Source organism: Rhea pennata, chromosome 2 (assembly GCF_028389875.1).
Source record: "Rhea pennata isolate bPtePen1 chromosome 2, bPtePen1.pri, whole genome shotgun sequence".
Classification (NCBI taxonomy): Eukaryota; Metazoa; Chordata; class Aves; order Rheiformes; family Rheidae; genus Rhea; species Rhea pennata.
The window spans coordinates 1,181,406-1,201,532 of NC_084664.1; the positions used below are offsets into that span (position 1 = coordinate 1,181,406).

Below are 20,127 nucleotides of genomic sequence, written 5' to 3' on the forward strand. Positions count from 1 at the left end.
AATTTAATGGGTGCTTCGTTTTTACTTGTCTCAGAGATACTAGGCTTGGATCTTGTTTAAGAAAAAAAAAAGTTTGTTTAAGGCTTATTTTGTATATTAGAATGCTAATTTTGCATTGATGTATCTCCTAGTTAAATGGTATGCAGCAAGTCCTAACATGGACATTACTGAAGAACTCAGGCTTTCATTGTGGGGTGGAGATTATGTTCTAATTTTACCCATGCATCATTTAAGATCATTCTCATTCCCCTGAGACTAATTCCGTTTAAGAGGGCTTTATTTCTAAATGGTGAGCCTGAGATTCAAAATTTAGTGCTAATTAATATATCTGACCGAGTTTTATCAGTGTAGAGAAGCTTAGACAAATAGGAAGTGGGGTGGGGGGATACTTTGTTTTTTTTCCCCTCTGGTCTAGTTCCTTGATTATGCATATTGTGAAAAGGACTGGCTTTCTGCTTGAGGCTACTTCTTCCTCTGCTGCTTAGTGTAGCTTGAAGGATAGAAGGTGGATTGTGCATTATAGGTGTGAAATTGCAAGCTTAATGTGTTTGGATTTCTTTTGAAAACTGTAAATCTCTCAGACCTCCTGCTGTTTTGGAGGTTTTGCAGTCCCATATATCTTCTTTAAAATTAAATAATCAGTTTTTGTGTCATAGGTGCATTATTTAATCTGCTCTCATGAAGCGGCCTATCTAAAGGAATTTTTGTTCCAACTTGTTTGTTAATGCAGAAATTGGATGAAATGTTAACTTTTGATATAAGTAATGACTTCAAGACTGAATAAGTAGAAGTTTTTTTTTTTGTACACTTCGGCTTCAAATTTCAATGCGCTATCAGCTGCTTTATGTTCTGTCTGAAGCAGCAGGAATAAGAAGATTGCTATGACTTTCAGGTTAAGCTCACTTTTTTGGGGGGGAGTGGAGGGTGGATTTACACATAAGCTTGCCTTTCTGTATGCCTTTGCATGTACTCTCATGCTGACATCCACTAATCTGCTGCAACAGATACTTCAGCTTAGTTTGTCTGAGTGAGATTTTATTTTAGTTTTTGTACATTATTGTACCTCACAGAAAGACGGCCTTATCTGGATACGTTCTTGAGTTCAGATTCTGAATCTGGAAAGCATCCACAGGTTTAGTACGAGATGAATGCTGTATTTTTTTTGTCCTTTTTTAACTTCAGAGTTTGTATGCACAGTTGTCTTACAAAGTTCACTGCAGTTTGATATCCAAGATTCTGTATGTATAATACATATTGCACAAAAAGCACCGTGCAATGTACAACTATTTATAGATAATGTTTGGACCTTGTGCAACTTGCTTTCTTTGATTTGGCATAGTTTTTATTCCATGTATATGTCAGCTAATTACATAAATACAAATACTAACTTAAAAAATGAAACTGAAATTTAGTTGGAGAGCACTGACAGGAGAGTGGGGGTGTCTGGGGCTAAAATGTTCAGTTCTTTAGAGAAAGACGATAAGGAGGCACCAGCTGGTGAGTGTTCCGTCTTTGAGAGGATTTGCTTAGGAAATGAGGCCTATGCTCTCCCTTGGTACTGTTCGTAATCCCTTTTGAACTTACTCTGGCAAAAGTAGAAGTTGAAGAATAAGTTGGTATAAGTTCTATGAAAACAGCAGTTCAAACTTGTGCTCGTAATTGCAGGAAGATGGTTGTTAGTGGCTGACAAGTCAAATGTGTGCCAATTACCATACGCTAGTTTTGGACTAGTCATTGCTTGTTGGTTGTGTTGAGGGAAGGCACAGCACAGGCAAGCAGGGAGAAGGCAGGCTTATCTGATGGGAAATGGAGTCTATAGAATACAGATCGGTTAGAAGTTAACTTCATTGATTCCATTGCTTGCAGGGTAATTTCTGAGAACGTTAAGCCCTTTAAAACCTTCAGGAATTGAGTTCTTGACCTTACCATTGTTAAGAGAAAATACTATGTTCTTAAGGAATTCCTGGTATTAAGAGCAGAATTTAGACTGTTCAGGAGCATTAATACTGTTTCCACTATATGGTGTGCGTGCTTAAAATGGCATTTCTAAACTATTAGGAATATATTTACTTCTGTAATTCATCACTAAAGAGTAAATGATCCTGATTTACAGGCTAAACTTATTTCTCTGTTGCTGTATTGTAGTTCTAGTGAAGATCTGAAAGTCATCAAAGTCTTAGATATATGCAGCGGGATGCCAGTGCTTCAGATGTCAAGGTGATTGGTAGAAATGTTATGTGTTTTAGGAATTGCACAGAATATTGGTATCAGATGAAAACACAGCAAGTTTGCCTCAGAAGCACTTGAAACTTTCCTCTGAAGGCAGGTCTTTTTTTGCAATGAGAAGTGGAGGTAAGACAAAATACTGTGGTATTATCATGAGCCCAGTGATAGCTGAAAGGCCTTCAGCCTTGTCTTGGGCTCTGGTGCGTGTCAAACTGTACTGCAGTCGGAAACTTGCATCTCCTAAACAATTTTGCAGACTGTTTGTTCTTTTTGATGGACAGGTAGAAATACTTGTTAAACTTTAGCACTGCTTTAGGGGACGAAGGGCTTTGGAAACGTTTGTCCTGCATAGTGATAAATGACTTGTTAATAGTTGGTCTCTCCCCTGCCTTATGCAGCTTCTGCCTTACTTAGGAGTAGTTTCTGCCAGGTTCTGAAGTAGAATGCCTCTTCCGGTGGAGGGAAGAGCTAGTTCACGTGGGAAAGGAGAAATCACGTGAAGTTTCTAGGACTCCATAATCTGCTTCTGCATGCGTGTCATGTCATGACTGCAGTTCATTGTGCAAATGAAATTCATCTGGGATGCTCAAATGATTTACCTCCTGCTTATGTTCTTTGAGGCAAGTGATTCTACTTGGAATCACTTCATCATATCACGAGGACTGCAGTACTCACAATTATTAAAAAAAAAAAAAAAAAAAAGTTCAGAAACCTTTCGCTGAAAAATATCACCAATGAGGAAGAAAAGGTATTGGTGTTTCCTCCTGGAATGGTGGCTTACCAATTTGAACTCACTTCCAGATTGTAGGGTGCACACCTGTTTAATTACAAGATGTCGTATCCATATTCTATTTTCTTGCAATACTGTTTAGTAATCTGAATGTGTATTTTTTGGAGGCTTATATAGATGCACAAAACCTAGCTTTAAAACCCCCCCATCTCATGCATGCAGTTGCAGATGAACAGCTATTTCTGTAACCCAAGGCTTTTGCAGTTCCTTTCATTTCATTTTAAAATTAGTATTTTTAATTCATTAGATCTGGTGAACTTTAAATCATTGCCAGGAGGAAGAGAGAAAGCTTCCTGAAAAACTACAGGCAAGGTAGACATCTCCAGAAAACAAAAGTCTAGTTTTCCAAGCTCAGCAAGAAGTCAGTAACAATTACTGCATCTTTGTGAATGGCCTTGTTCATCAAAATACTTAAAGAAGAGGTAATAATTTAAGGCATTGTTTTGGCTTGTTGTCTGTTCTTTATGCAACAGATTATTTTCCGTAGGTATTTTAAGACCTTAGTAGTGGCAGGTGTGTCACTTGGGAAGAAACTGCCTGGTATTCATTGTCAGGGTCATGCCGTCAGTAAGCACATTCTCTTGTCAATACTAGTGCAAAAATAGCTAGGGGAGAAGTGAACACAGCAGTTACTGCAGATGAGGGCTTTCAGAAGGGAAAAATTTAACTTCGTGTTTTGTGTATTGCCAGAGAAACTATTAGAGCTAACTGAGTGCATGGCTCCTCTGGCTGGGTCAGGTAGCTACAGCAGTACTGTGTGAATTGTTCTGTGAAAGCTTTAGAGGTGTCTGCCTGTAGATAAGCAAAGCTTGCTTAAAATGGGTGGTTTTATGCCTTTTCTGTGGCTGCTCATCTTGGTGATCTTAGGGTTTTCTGCTATAACTCTGACTTTCTGTGAAAATATCATTCTCGTTTACATAGCTACATATGTACACAAGATGATACTGATTGGATCCACCAATATTTTCTCTGATAAATGCTGTACTGTTAGCAACAGGAATGTCCCATGCGCCGAGTCATGAACTTACTGAAGTATATATGCATGGAGTGGGTAAACTTACTACATTGACTGGAATGTTTAAATGAGCCATTTCATTCCTCTGTGTGTTTTTTCTTCTGTGAAACTAAGTGATCCAACTCCAGAAACTTACTATCTGTTAATCCTTTGAAAAATTCTTCTGCAGTTTTATCAAATGGTAGACCTATACCATTTTACTTTACATTGATGACTAAATTCAACTTCTCTGTGATTTTCTTATTTCAGTACTTGTCTGTGTGCTACTCTTGCTCCAGAGAAAGATAGAAAAATCTATTTGACAGTCATTCAAGTTTTAACTGATTGGATACTAAAATATAACAGTTGGTATCAAGGCTGTGGAAAGCTGTGATATGCCAAGGATGGTGATGTCCTCATGATGATTGTGTAATGGTGGTAGTAAATGAAATATGAATGTCACCGATTATTCATATGAGTGCTTCACAAGTTTTGGAATTTTTTTTCAGAATGCTTATGTCTGATCTAATTAGTTTTACGAATTTCCCAAGGGCAATTTGTTACTAATAACTTGCTTCTGTTATAGACTCCTTTTCATATAATAGCATTTTTCTTTTCCTAATTCTCTGTACAAATAAATTCTGAAACATATTGATAGTACAGGAACTTGGATTTCAAAACTCTAATTGCAGCATACTGTTTTTTACTTTAGGTTTTCTAGGGACTGACCTGGATTTGAGAGAATTAATAAGGTGCATCTTAAGATTTTATTTGTTTACTGTATTTGTTGCAGTTAATTCTTAAAGCAATTGGAAGGGATTAACATGTATATTCAAGATGTTAACAGAAAAAGTAAAAGTAGTATAGCAGATTCCTTGGCAAAAAGACTAAAAATGGACTTTTGTAGAGAGAAGAGTGCCTAAACAACTGCAAGCTGAACAGGTGACCTGGTATCAGTTGCTTATCAATCTCCCATATTCATCTACACTATAATATAGCCAGCTGAGATGCAAAAAGTGAGACCACTCTATCCAGCACTAAATATTCAAGGATTGTATGGATATAGACCACTTCAATTATTACTTTTTTATATATATATTACACTGTGTACTGCTACTTCTATGGCTTCTTATGCTAAAGCAGCAATTCTGAGGAAGCTTTCAGACGAAAATTAGCTTTCCGTCTTTCTATAGACATGATAGCCTTAGAATTCTTTCCTATTTTTCTTTTTCTCAGCTTTTAGACATCTTTTTTTTGTAGAGATTTGATTTTTTTTTTTTTTACTAGCTGCTTTTGAACTATGCTTGCTTTTTGTCCTATAAAATAAGACTGTACGCCTTAAGCTTTCTGATATGTTGTACTGCCAATTTGAGAACAGGTTAGATGCTCTGGTGTGTTGAGGTATTTGAAACGATGTGGTCTCACCGTGTTGTATTTGAAAAACATAAAAAGACCCTGATCTTTGGAAGAGGAAAGTTGGAAAGGACCTCTGGAGATCATCTAGTCCAACCTCCCCGCTCAGCAGGGTCACCTACAGCATGGTAGACAGGGTTGCATCCAGGTGGGCCTTGAAGTTCTTCAGAGAAGGAGACTCCACAACCTCTCTGGGCAACCTGCTCCAGTGCTCCGTCACTCTCCCTGGGAAGAGGTTCCCCCTCATGGTCAGGTGGAACTTCCTGAAAACTAAACTTTTAGTTTAGATAAAAACTGTAGTTTTTATCAACTAAACTTTTCCCGAGGAAAATCTCATTACAAAGCACTTGGTCAGTTGAATTGTTGCTTAGCTTAATTTTGGCATGAACTTGTTAACGAGAAGACTGTAGTTCGTTAATCTGCTAACTGGACTCTGAAGCTGCATCATTAGGTTGAGGCCTCTTCTGAGTTTTATCTCTGATCACGTATTGATTCCTAATGTTTTCTAGAACCTTAAAATCCAAGGTTTCTTTTTATTTGAGAAAGTTGATATTTTCTTCTAGTCAGAACTTTGTTCTTAGGTTTGATGTGTTGTTCAAAATAACACAATTTCTTGATGCATTTATTAAAATTAGAATGCTTACACTGATCACAGCAGACCCTCCACATGGATGAAAAGGAATCTCTTCACAAAGTGGTTTTAGACCAAATTGTTATTTGTTCTTTGTTCTTTAGTCATGCTATTGATATAAAGTACAGCAGATGATGGAGTGAGTGGTCCTGAACTTAAAAACAAGAGATTAAACTTGAGCACGTTTTTTTCTCTGTCTTCCTGTGCAGGCAGATTCCTGCCTGCACTAACAGATTTTGAAGTAATTTTGTGAAAATTTGTGTAACTTCTATTACACACTATTGGTGATAGCAGAAGTAGACCCTTGTAAACACCAGAGCTTCTACAAATTTCTGCATGTCAAAAGGGATGTTTGCATTAGTCGTCGTTTTTAATCGTGTGTCTCTTCCTGTTTGTATAATGGTTGGGCTGAGTTTTACAATGAGTGCAGTGGGTTGTCGTTTGTGCTGGACACGATAAAATGACGTAGTGAGATCTGTCAGCCCTCGTCTCTCGGTACTCCAAAGGTTCTGATCTGCAAGCAGAGCTGCTGTGTAGGGGGTTGATAAGGTTACTGCACAGTGCTCAAATATTAGCTGCTGAACCCGCTACAGTCTATGGTGCAGTTCTCCAAGGTAGACCTTCATTCAACTGGTAACTTTGAATGAAGACAACAGTTACTCTTAATTTAAGTACTCTAAAAAAGAAAATAAAAAAGAACCACCAATAATTCTTTCTTTATGGTATCTGGTGTTCTTCCTATTGATAGAATGATCTGCTGTTACAGCAAAGGAAATTCCCTAAAAGTCTTCCAGCTGAGATGATAAAGCATTGGGGTACTTTCCTGAAGGGCATAGGGAATTTCTGTCAGTAGAGGTTTTTAAGAATGTTAGACAAAAAGCTATGAGGAATGTCACAAAAAACATTTAGTGCTGCTCTGTGGCAAGCAACACAGGCTAGGTGTATATCCCTAGGTGTCAGGGTGGGCTTTTTTTTTGTTTAAACTTACATGGAGGAGTGAAATCTTTCTATGCTTTTCTAGAGGGAAGTGGACTGTTGCCTTGGTTTGTGATAGTCAAAATCTGCTCCTCACTTTATATATTTTGTTGCACAGTTGAACTGAATTGACCATTCCATCTTGGATAGAGGCTGGTATCAAGGCTTGTTATTGATAGTATTTGTGGGGAAAAATTCATTGGTTCTGTATTGAACTCTGAAGTGATCTAAGAACAATGCATTATATCCAGTTTCTGTGATTTTTTTGTTGTTGTTGTCGATGCAACTAATTTACTTTAATGATAAGCACAGACAAACTGTTGCTTTTCAGACATCATCATGCAGAGTGTCAATGGGCAATGGAGAGAGCAGCCATTATCTGCCGTTGGACATGGCTGCAGGCACAAATTTCCGACTTAGAATATCGAATAAGACAGCAGACAGATATCTACAAGCAACTTCGTGCTAACAAGGTAATTTCAGCCATCTGTTTTGTGACTTGGAAAGTTCCCTCGACTGGTGGTGTAGAATATATTGCTTTTGCTATAGAAATAAAAGCAGATGGAAAAGCTGTTTGAGCTAGCCCATTTCCCTAGGAGATGTTACCTGTATCTTTTGAGGGCTGTGACTTTTGTCTGTTTCACTAAGACTGAAGTAAGAGCTCCCTGAGGGAATGGGAGGTGATTTCATCAGCAGGTCATTGATGATCATCATTCCATGACGGTTTAAGACACCAAGCACCACGTGCAAATGTCAGTTTAACTTGGCAGAGCACCAGTGCACCTTGTGGATGTTGCTGCTTCATAGCAGAGGTGTACACCTTGATGCCCACTGCAAAGTGTTATTTAAAACACACTAGTCTTTAAATCTCAGGTGTGTATACAAGCCCAGTGTTTTCCTTTTAGGATGTTACCTTTAAAGTTTCTTTTGAAGTATTATGATAGAACAAGGATAGGATGGATACTTAATTCTTGAGTAGAACGATACTTACATGTGAGTGGCTAGATTTTCTGGAGAGAAATTTAAACATGGCTTTCCATCTTCAAAACCTGAAATGCTCTTTGGGATTTCCCCCTTTTAAGAACCTCTCAGCCTATGGCAGAAGCCTCTGGAAACTCTTCAGTTATCCTTTCAAGGTACTTCTGAAGTCTTGAAGTCATTGGCATGTTCCAATCTGAAATAATAAGAATCTATTTGGCTCTCAGTGCAATGCTCACTTCCTTAGACTTTGGAAAGAACAGTGTGTGAGAATTTGTACTTGTCTTCAGTTTTATTTCTCCAGTCTTTTCTGGATGAGAAATTGGCAGGTTTTTTAAGTATTGACCTTATTATATATGTGTATATTTTCCCTGGATAAATGCATGTTCCTTTTGCATCAGCTTTATAAATCAAATATATTGAGCCACTTTTTGATAAACTTAAAACTTTACATTCTGCTGGGGTATAATGTGTCCATGAGAGAACAAAAGATAGAGTAGTGTCCCTGTACCTTTTTTCCTCTTTTGTAGGTGGTCCTGCAAGATTTCAAGAGAAGGAAGCCTGCAGTCAGATAACAGTAATGCAGTTTCTACAATTCTAGGCTTTTATCTGTTTCCTCTGAGAGATCACACCACCCAGCTTATCAAACAGCCATTGGATGGTTACAGCTTTGGTGTATTTCCAGAACAGACTAATTATAAATAGCAAATACTTTCTGGAAGCGTGTCCCATTAAGGGTCCTTTGTTGTCCCTTCAATTCAAAGCATGTCTGTGCTATTTTTTTCCCCACACGTATATGACAGGAATGATTGCTAATGTGACTATTGGGATTAGTGATATGTTAGTTGTAAGCCCTAATTTCTATTGCTGTTGTTCTGTGCATACAGGAGAGTATGTTATATCTGATCAATAAAAAAAGATGAGATTTAAAAAGGAAATAAAAGCTAGCTGAACTTCAGTGACAGGGACAGCTGTCTTGTGGTGATTTTTTTTTTCTATTGGAGATTGTTTAACTTTCCTGGTTTAAAAAAAAAAAAAGTGAAGCTGCTGCTTTATGGGCAAGTCTCTCTTTTTTCAGATCTTTGAGGGGGGAAAAACATGTCTTAAACTGACTTTGCTTATGGGACCACATCTGTAATCCAGTGTGTAGTTTTGGAGTTGCCAGTACATGAAAGACATTGATGGCCATCTGCTGAACTTGCTCCAGTGTGTCAAGATGGTTGGGGCTGGACCAGATGGTGTGCAAGGAGAGACTGAAAGAACTGGGTTTGGTCCTTCTTGAGAAGGTGAAGGGGAGATCTTGCTGCCCTACTTGATGGGGAAGTATAGAGAAGATAGAGCCAGACACTTCTCAGAGGCTCATGGTGCTAGGACAAGAGGCAACGGTTATAAATTTGAACATGGAAGCTTGCTATAAGGGTGATCAAATATTAGTAAAGGTGCCCAGAGTGGTAGTGTGAGCCCCATCTTTGGGGATACTCAAGGCTTGAGCGACCTGTTTTGAGGGGAGGCTTGGACCAGATGTCCTCCAGAGTTACCTTCCAACCTAAATTATGCTGCAGCTCTATGACAGATAATAGTTCCTAAGAGTCTGAGACTTTTTATGACATTAATCTCTAAACAGCACAATAACATGCAGAGGAATATCAACTTTTCAGATGTTTTGAAACACTTTTTTAAAAGTAACTGCAACTTGTCTTATCTATTTCAGCATTTCTTCAAATGAGCTTTGGTTTATCTTGAATTTACTATTAAGTAGCTACTGTTCTCAAGCAGTTACAATGGTTATGTTCCATGCGTTTATATTCATGTCAATAAGTTGATTGTTCTATGTAATACTTTCTTCCATTCACAAGCATGTGTTTAGTCTGCACTTCATAGCACCTGTGCTAAAACTACCTGGTGATTAACCTTAACTCTCCCTGAAGGAATGCTAACTTTCCAACTACTTCCAACCTGTATCTTTTACTAGGGAGATGTTTTGCTAGTACAGGAAATAATTTTCTCTGCACTCAACAGTAGTTTAATTATCAGGAGAAATGGGTTAGTGAGTTGAGCATTGCTTATGTGCCACAAGGCATACAGTAACTAAGGTAAGGGGGAGGGGATGACGTGTCTGGAGCAGTGGAGCTTGTGGACTGCGGAGTGGCTCTCTCTCCTCAACCATTGTAAAGAAAATGCGAAACTGTGAAGGGAAAATGGTAGTCCTTATCCTGATAACCCTTACCTTTGAGCTTTACTCATTAATTACTGCCCTGCTATTCCGAATGATCCAAATTTTCTGAAGAGTATAGACTAAAACAGCAGTCACCAGTCTCTGCTGGTCTATGGCCAATGACACCAAGCAAGTACCATTCTGAGGGTGCTGATGTGCCTTGATTTTTGTTTATACTGATTTCAGTTAAACCTTCCTGTTGTGAGCAGAGTTGGAGGACCTTGTAAGCAGCATGCTAAATGTGAGCCGTGAGTATGGACAGCTCTTCTAGGAAAAACAAAAGGTGCTGATACCAGTCTATTTACACTTCCTTTTTAAACTGCTTCATTTTGGAGGTCAACACTGTTAATTCAGAATTTATCAATGTTCTATAAAAACCTGACTCCTCATTGTTTACTTCCCTGTTAGAGCATTTTCAAGAAATAATTGATTGGGTTGTGGCATCTCTGAGTGAATTTGTGTGCCACTTTTTATTCCCAGGGTCCAGTAGTCCTTGGTGGTGACCAGCAGCCTGAAGACTTGATGAAGCAGCAGGGCCGACTGCGTTCTGTGTCACTGATGACCTCCAAAAAGAATAAGTGCCTCTTGCACTCTTCATCTTCCATCACAAAATGCCCTACAGGAGATACTCTTTCCTCCCATTTCTTGCGTAATATGGAAAAGCAGGTTAGTACTCAAGAAATACCTCTTGCAGTGACAGAAGGAAAGAAGAAAGCATCCATGCATTAAAGAGCATCTTAATTTAACAGCAGTATGATTTATAGAAGCTAGTTCGTAAATCACATCATATACTTCAATTTGGGTCTCTACTATTTTAATGTTTATATTTTTTAATTTTTCTCATATATAAATACCTCAGCTGATACCAGCAAACCAGTATTTTGTATTTGACATATGATAACTGAACTTGGTTCACCCTTTGCTTTTAGAAACCTCCTGCATTTTTTGCATATCCTTAAATTCTTGCTTTAGTCAAATTGAGTGGATAAATTAGTAAGGCTTTAAAATTCCATTTTTAATAATGTTTATCTCTGGAGCTTTAGAACATGATTATAAAGGCTCAGTTTTTATGTTGTTACTTTGTATGTTCACTGAGCAGAAGCCAGTGCCACAAGGAAAAGTGTGATGCAGGAAACTTGAACTCAGTTACCCAAGAGCAGTAGCAGAAGAAGATAAATTTCACTGAAATTCTGTGTGTCCAGTATGTATGTCTAAAACAATACTTGTTATGGCAAATTGACTGATAATTTTTAAAATTTATTAAATTGCTTTTCTTAGCAAAATACATGAGACAGCTGTGGTGATAGTACAGTCATGTTCATCTCTAGGTGTAGAGGGTAGGCAGAAGTGGAAGTTAGTCATAGTCTGAGGGTGGTAAACTGCTTTGACTGTTTTACTTGAGACCTAAAACTCCAGTGAGTTGACCACATACAAATTTCTGACTTGATTTCCCCACCCACCCAAGAAATCTGAAGATCAGCTGTAGTCATTTGGTAGATGATGGGAAAGTTGGAGTAAGGAATCATGGGTTTTACTTCCAAGCAGTTTTGGTGTAGTACCAGGAATGTAGTTGATTCTGTTAAAATCATGGTTAGAACAGCGGCTTCTTGTTGGGGGAGAGCTGAAAAGGGGATGATAGGGGCTAGATGTCTGAGAATCGCCCTTGCATTTCTGGCTTGGAAAACACGTTCCCTCCCTCTGACACCAAGTATCTGATGGATTAAATGAGTAATTTCCAACTAGCTAATAAATAGTGTAGAATTGGAGAGACTTTTTCTTTGTGATCAGTGATCCTTTCATCAGCTGCAGTTTTAAGTTGAGGTTCTCTAGGGAGTATCCTTTAGAGGTCTGTGAAAGTATAAAGATAAATTAAACTGAAACTGTCTTCGCAACAGCAGCCTTCAGCTGGATGTTATGAAAACCACATTGTGCTTAGCTGCCCAGTGTGTTTTCTCTCAGTGAGTAAAGTGGAACTTGCAAGGCTACTTTGTAAGACATGAATGATTTAAACAATGGAGCATAAGAGAAATAGCAACTTGATATTGCTGAAATCAAAAAGGAGATTAGGTTTCTCTCAAAAATGCTATAGCCACTTCATAATGATTTTTTTTAAATGTATATATGCAAGGGGGATGCAGCTGTGCTGAGGTGTGTGGTTAGTTTACTCTTATTTTCTGACTTTGGAGTCTGACCTTAATTCACTTATTCATAATTTGTGTGGAACAAGCCATGGAATTCCTTATTATTGGATATTATGGATGATAAATGGTTTTAAGGTGACCAGAGAAGATAAGAAATATGCTGAGAGGTGTTGCATAAAAGGCCATTACTTTTCATTCAAAAAGTCCTGGAACAGCAAGTTGCTGGAAATTGGCAGAGTCTTTGGGGGTTCTCAACACGTTTCCCCGTATGTTTAGACCTCAGTTATTTTCCATCCTTAAGACAATTTAATGGACTAATATGTCTTGGTGCAAATCAATTTGTCTCTCTTCTTGGTGGGCAGAAGACGGGGGATGGACTGCCTGAATTGCTGTTGGCAAATTTGTAATGCCTGCAGCCATGCACTGAGGCAGTTTATGGATCGTCCTGTGTGCCATACTGTTTTCCGAAAGATTGAAAGGAATCATTTCTTTTCCCCAGTATGTTTTTGATTTCTATCTGAAACGTGGACTACAGAGTTCAAAGACTAATGTTTTGGGGTGGCTCAGAAGATTGCTCAGGTATTTAGTAATGTGTTACTGGAGTTCAGCAATCAAAGTAAACCTGAGTGCTGAAGCCAGAGAGGAATTTCCTTCAAGATCATATTGACGTGGCCTTAGGTTTTTTGGCATCTCTTGTAGTGTTGGTCTTGGCTTGCCTGCTCAATTCAAAGGCCAGTAATTTTAAGCTTTTAATCCGTGAGTTTAGGGGTCTGCAGAAGACCCTCTAAAATAAAGAAAAACAAATCTACTGTGAAGCTTACATTTACTGTTCAGGGTTTGGAAAGTGCTCGAGCCTGCAAAGGCACAAGCTGAAAACCATGGTTTAGGAATATTTTACCTTCTGATCTTAAGATATTGCTTGTGTTTTGGTATTGATAGTACTTCTGACTCATGTTCTTTGTGTTTCATATTTTTAAGGACTTCTTTTTAAGGATTAAAATGCTTGATCTCTGAAAGTTTGGAACATTCTTGGATGGTGCTAGGTAGCTTGTGGTAGGTATGCAGATCATTAGACCAAGTGACTTAACAGTTGCTTTTAGCGTTAACTTCTGTGAATCTGTGAAATGGTCAGCTGTCACAAGCTGCAGCTGTAGGGCTAGGAGACTATTTGTGTTGCAAGGGATTTAAGGGAAAAACTTTCTTTTAACCCATCTTATCATTTTGAGTAGTAACTGGAGACACTTCTTTGTGGGAAGAAAGGCAAGAGCTTGTGCTCAGTAGATTCATGATGAATGTAGAATGATTTTTTTTTTCCCACTATACAATAAAAATCGGTGTCTACTGAAAGCAAGTACAGTGAATAATTACATTCAGAACTTAGAACATAGATTGTTAATCTATGGCAAAATTAAACTATTCAATAAGAGATTAAACAAGTTAATGGAGGTTCTATCCAAGGAATGCTATGGTCCAGATACAGTCTGACTCAAATCTCTGCATAAGTTCTTTGACAAGAAGATGGGAATAAAGAGAATGGATGAGGGCAAGGGTTATTCCATAGGTGCCATGTTTTCTTGCAGTGATGGCTGCTGCTGATGTGATGGCTGCACTAGCTGACCCTTTAGTCTGACCCATTTTGACACCATGTTTTTGGAGGAAGTCTTGCCTTTTTGGTACCGTTGTCTTAGTTGGACACGTTTCCTTAGAACAACATCTATCAAAAGAAGTTGAAACTAATGGGAGTCTCAGAATGATTTTGATGGGAGCCATAAAGCTCCAGTGAGTCTTTGTTTTTGAAACTCAACTATATAATGTGGAAGATGGGACAACTATAATCCTGTAAATCCATCTGGTTTTAAGTTGGATTTTTTAGAATAAGAAAGAGAAGTTCAGTGGGTAGCTCAGTATTGCATAGCAAACATAGCAGCTATAGAAACAGGATGCAAGATCTTTCTCTTAAGTGAGAGAACATAAGTATCCTAACTTCGAGTTGATCTTTCCTTCCAATGTTTAAGGAGCATCTTGACGAAAGGAATCGTATCTGTGGAAATGAATACAAAGTCTTTACAATGGGTCATGCAGTATTTATGTAGGTGTGGTTTATTGGTTGCAATATACTTTTTAATGCATTTCTAGACAAAATATCAAAGGAAAAAAAAAAAAGAAAAACCAAAAACCCCACACTTTAACTGTAAAGAGTAGCTCAAACTGTGCTTTCTCTTTTTAAAAAAAAATTTGTAGTGGTACTGTTTTACCAGGAAGGTTATTTAATGCACAAATAGTTTGGCACAGGACAGAACATTGAGTAAGAGGGAAGGGGGAAAACATTCATATCAACACTCTTATTTTTAGTTGGACCATAATGTTTTACATGTTTTTGTTGGTTTCTGTGCTGATTCCTTATTTTAGTTCAGGGGAATAGAAGCTTGCAGGAGCAGTATTAAGTACTGTGAAAACTGATTAAAACCTCATGCTTTCTCTGTAGGTAGAAAAATTGGCTTAATGGTTCCTTTTCTCCATTGGGATAGTGGGATATCTATACCCAAAAAGGTACGATTGCACTCGGCCAAGCACTGTACCTTGTACTTCTGGTGTTTCTGCATCGGATGGTAGTGTTGGTACTACGTGCTGAAGCTCTGAAAGAGAAAGCTGCAGGATCCTGCAGTAGTTGCAGCTGTTTGGGTAAATAGGAAGTTAGTAGCTGAATTGGTGGCTAATGAAAGCTAATGAAAATCCTTGCAGCAAGAGGCAAAATGGTCTTCTAAAACAGTAATAACCTTGAAGAATTCAAGGCCAGTTTCTAACTATAAGTCTGCCTAGGAAAAACTTGAAGAGTAATAAGGTGCTCAGTATTGGCTGCATCACTGGTGCTGCGGTACTTGTGCTGCTCTCAGCTGTCTCAAGCTTTTGTTTCCTGTGAATCTCATTAACTCTTGTGTAATTTCATCTGTGCTTCTCAGAAATCAAGGTGTTTGATACACATATGTAAGCAGAAACAGATAACTTATTTATGTGGATAAGCAATGAATGTTTTGATGGCATTTCATACCACCCTGGAAGTATCATTTTTGCATTTTTATATATGTGAATGTTAATCTGAGTTAGCCAGATTAGTTGTGGAAAGTCCAGGGGATTTTTCTCCTCATTTAAAAAAAAAAAAAAAAAAAGCTTTCATAAACCTCATGTTGCTTTTCAGTTTTTAAAAGTACTTAGTTGATGCAGATAGCTGATGCTGTCCCTGGACCAAATTGTGTGTGCTTTTTGAGAAGGTGTAATTTCATCTCAATGAGGCAAAATTGTAACCTTTTACAATTTAAAGTTTCTGAAAAATTTCAAGTTAAAAAGCTTTGCCTATAAACTTGCAAGATTTTAAGCAGTAGTTGTGAATGGGAAAAGTTTCCAAAAGCTCGATACAGTCAAAGCAGGTAAGTGCAAGTACCTTACAGGTGTAGGAATTCTTTCTAGAGAGGTCCGTTCCCATCCATCCTGATGACTGTTATCCCAGTATGAAAAGGTGTATACCATAACTTTCCCCCACACAAGAATTTGTGGTGAAATACAGTAAATGTCAATTAGCATTTTAAAATCTTTAAAAAGATGAAACTCGGTCACTGTCACTTATTTTTGTATAATTTTCATATTTGCTAACCTTGCCATATATGCTTGCTTTCTTTACTTCCCTGCACCACTTTCAATTTTAAGACATCCTGTTCCTACCCAGTGACTTTCTCAGTAAATTTAAGTAGTGCATTAATAAGTAACTGTTCCTTTTCTGCAATTTCATGTTCAGAAACAATTGCTTGTGAGCCCTACAAGAGCTACCTGCTTCCCTTTTCTGCCAGTTATGCCTGGCAACAATCTCCTGGATTTAACTGCTTTCTGTTCCTGTAAAAGTCATTTGGAACTTAGGTCTGTTCACTCTGTTAAAAACAGCCTGAAAAATATGGAGGTTCTTTGAAATCACAAGTGAAGGAGTTACTGTTTTGTTCCAGATGAGTGCTAGGGGCTCAGTTACCTAAGAAATTATCCATTCTGCCTTCTCTTGCCCTCATGTCCTCCAAATCACGTTAAGCACATTTTTCCCAGTTTGCCTTAAGCTTTTTTTAGTTTGTTTTCACTCAAGCAAGAAAGGAGTATTTAAGACTATTTACACACTGTATCCTGATGAAATGCCTGTTTGAAAGCCAGCTTTGCAAGCTCCAAATTCCATTATTTGAGTAAGCAGCTGAATATTACGAGAGATTGTTGTAACATTTTCAGTGTGTCTAGTGTTAAACAAAAATGTAATCCCAGTGAGTCAGGAAATCTAGATGTCTAAAATTCTAGTACTTTTTAAAAACTGTTTTATATAGCCTTGATTGGATAACCATCTCTGTTCCATATGTGTGCTATCTAAACAAGTAAGATTTAAGGACAATAGTAAACTGTTCTATGAGTGGAAGCTGAGCACAGGAATTAATTGGCTTACCAAGGTGGTATAAAGTTTGCAGAAGACTTGGCAGTTCAGGGGTCTGAATCCTGCTCAGTACCAATATGGCAGGAACTTTACATCTTTTTCAAATCTTAGGTCAAATGGATTTAGATGTAAAGTTTCTTTTATCTGGTAAATCTTACACTTGATCAGGGATTACTTTGTTAAATAGGAAAACTCAGTTTGTATTAATCTCTTGTGTGAAAAGTGATCTTAAACTTCAGAAAAAATGCATCAAACGTCGTTCTTAGAGTTAATGAAATATCTCACATTTTAGTAAGATTCCTTTTCTCGTTAACATTTTTCCCCTTCCTCTCAACAGTGAGAAATGTGCGGTTTTCAAAATGTTCACATGCATTAATTGAATTCTTCTGTTTCTAAAAGACTTTAAAGTTCTGTTCTTCCAAAATTTGTGGCAACTTCCTTATGAACATACAACCTGTGAACATAAGTGAAAACAGTTGGCTATTGCTAGAAGCTGAAAGATGTCAGTATGGTTGTAGACTATATCTAAACACAACCTCAACCTGATTGTGTAAAGTTGTCCTGAGTGTTAGAATGACGCTGGTATGTATACAGAAGTCTGTTCTGTCCACTTTCTCCTTTGTTCATTCCACAACTAAATCTGATTTCAGGGTGCCTCATATCAGATGTTGCAAACAGTGGGAAAGTATTCCGAAGGTGCAGAAGCGCTCTCAAATAGAAGTTATTAGCTCTTTAAAAGGCATGATATCTGATGTTGTGCTCTTTCCAAAAATCCAGTCTCCATCAGTTTACAGACTTCTGACTTGTTTTGCACTTCAAAACAGGCTCAAGCACACATACTTGGAAGCTAACAGGGCTTGGAAATTTCTGTGCCTTGTATAAGCTATCTCATCAGTCCATAGTTTCTCTCATTGGAGTGACAGTTTCATAAATCAAGAGCCAAATTCAGTATAATCAGCAGTCAGGTCGCCTGTGATTTGTAATCCATAGTGTCAGCTCAACACAGCAGAGTAGTAGTCCTTGAATTTGAGAGGGTAATCTCTGTGCAGAATTGTGGCAGGGAACTTGAGAAATTGTCATCTGTGGTGCTCCCTCTGTGCAAATGCATAACATGGATGTGTTAGGGATTGGGAACAACCTGGAATTAAGGCTGCATCTCTAGAACTATAAAGATTGCGTGGTTGTCTTAGCTGTAGGGCAGGATTCTTGACAGTGTCCAGACTGCTGCATCCAACTTGTGTAGAAAAGCCTATTAAGGTCTGGAACACAGTGGGCATCTCTGTGGGAGTAGCTGGGATGATCCTTAGTTCTATGGAAATTAGCCTCTTCTGAAAAGGATGATCCCAACCAAATTGTTCTGGGAGAGGCTCTCACTAGGGATTTGGAGAGATCTGAATAGCTCAGCTAAGATCTAGGAAGAGACTGGGATGCTGCTGTGGAAAGTTAGGTAAAGACAGCTGCTCATGTCCTTTGCAGCTTGAGTTTGTGTTTACATTTTTGTCCTGGGTACGTTGGTAGACTGAGACTGGCATGCCTCCAACAAGCAGTGTGCACCACGTCCAGAGTTGTTTCTCTGCTGCCCCTGCATCCTCAGCACCTGATACCTTGCTGACGTTCCTGTTTTTCTACACACTGCACAAGCGAGTTCAGGTAAAGTAAATGCAAGTACAGGCACTGACATTTTAAAAGCAATTTGTGCTACTTTGAATTTCTACTTGAGCCAAGTTAGGCAGAGCTGCTCCTAATCTCATGTCCATCTCTGAACAAAGGCTAATGGACAGTGCATCACGTCTTGGCTAATGCACTGGAGATATAAAATCAAATGTTAGCTCAGTATAACAGATTAGTCTCTTCCAAAACTACCTGAGAGTAGGTTTGTTTATTGATCATCATAGGATGCTCTCTGCAGCCAAGACTTCAGTGGGGACTGTATACAGTGAGATCTGTGACATGTTTGAATGAAGAGGATTTTCTTGTGTTTTTTTCCTGACTTGAATGATGCATGTCACTGTCATATTATGACATGAGAGCTGTCAGTAAAATCAGTGGAGTAATCATCCAATGATCTCCTCACCTCTTCCACCTGCCCTCTTCTACTCTCTTCCCTTCCTCCTGTTGTATCTTCTAGATCTGAGTCTAAAACTAATCTGTCCATTTACCCCTTCCCTTTTGAAAATCTCCAAGTATAGCTTAGTGTCACCCACAAGCAGCCTTTTCCTTTTTAACTCCTAAAAATTGTGTGTCACCATGAATCTGTTACTGATTTCGAGCTAACCCCACTTCTAGGAGGCTAAGACTTCTCCATTCCAGGAGCATGAAGAATGTATAATCAATGCTGTCGCAGGTGCAGAAGGGAGATTCCTGTGATAAGGCTCCTTAATACAGTGTTTTTCTTCCACTTCCTCTGAGGGCTTCCTGAATAAAAGATGGACACTGGAAGATAAAGCCGTGTTCTAAAGTGATAAGTTAAATGTGTCCTAGAAGAAAATGAGGTGAAAAGACAAGACTCTTGATGGGAGGATATGGCAAAGCAAGTGCTTGGGATTGAAGAGTGGATGAGAACAAACTTAACACAGTATCATTAGGCAAGTCGAACTCCTGATTTTTATCTCCTCTCAGAAGGGAGGAAGTAGGAGCCAGTGATGACTTGTACAAGCTCTGACCACTTTCTCAGATTTCGTTTGTCCAGCTTGTAGTAGAGCTTGTTTTTCACACTGGATAAAAACCCCTACTTTCCATTACCATCGGAGAGCTCCTTATTTCTCAAGAAGGACTTCGGGGGGCAGGTTTAGCTCAGTTGCTTAGAGCGTGGTGCTGTTAATGCCAAGGTCACGGGTTCAATCCCCCTATGGGCTATGCTGAGGGTTGGACTAGATGATCTCCGGAGCTCTCTTCCAACCTTATTATTCTGTGATTCTATGATCTGCAGCAGAAGACAGGCAGGACTCCCTGGCATGCAGAATTTCTTGCTTAGTTCCTCTGGTGTGTAACATTCTTGTTATGACCCAATCTTCTGATTTCTAGCCTGTAATGTTGCGATTTCTATGCAGTTGTGTATATCTCTATGTAGTTGTAGGTACACTCTGCAAATAGATGAGTTCTGTTTTCTTTACTGTTTGCACAACCTTTTCGGTAATGCTATGCAGAATACTTGGACCATTTTTCATTAGTTTCTAGTGAGAGCAAGGGTCTACAGACTTGAACGGACTGTGGCTGGGAGACTAGATGGTCAAGGGCTGCAGGCCGTCTTCAGGAAGTGGAGGATAGGCGCAGCATAACTTCATTGCTTTCAAGGCTGCAAGTGCAAT

General features: G+C 38.6%; 1 protein-coding gene across 1 annotated transcript in view; it reads left to right on the forward strand.

The window, feature by feature from the left end:
• The window catches only part of LOC134137625 (KAT8 regulatory NSL complex subunit 1-like), a 45,120-nt gene that overhangs the window by 4,934 nt on the left and 20,059 nt on the right, over nt 1-20,127 (forward strand). Inside the window, exons 2-3 of the mRNA XM_062570841.1 lie at nt 7,361-7,502; nt 10,703-10,888. Of these exons, the coding sequence (XP_062426825.1) occupies nt 7,361-7,502; nt 10,703-10,888 (328 nt within the window). The remainder of the gene's footprint in view (nt 1-7,360; nt 7,503-10,702; nt 10,889-20,127) is intronic.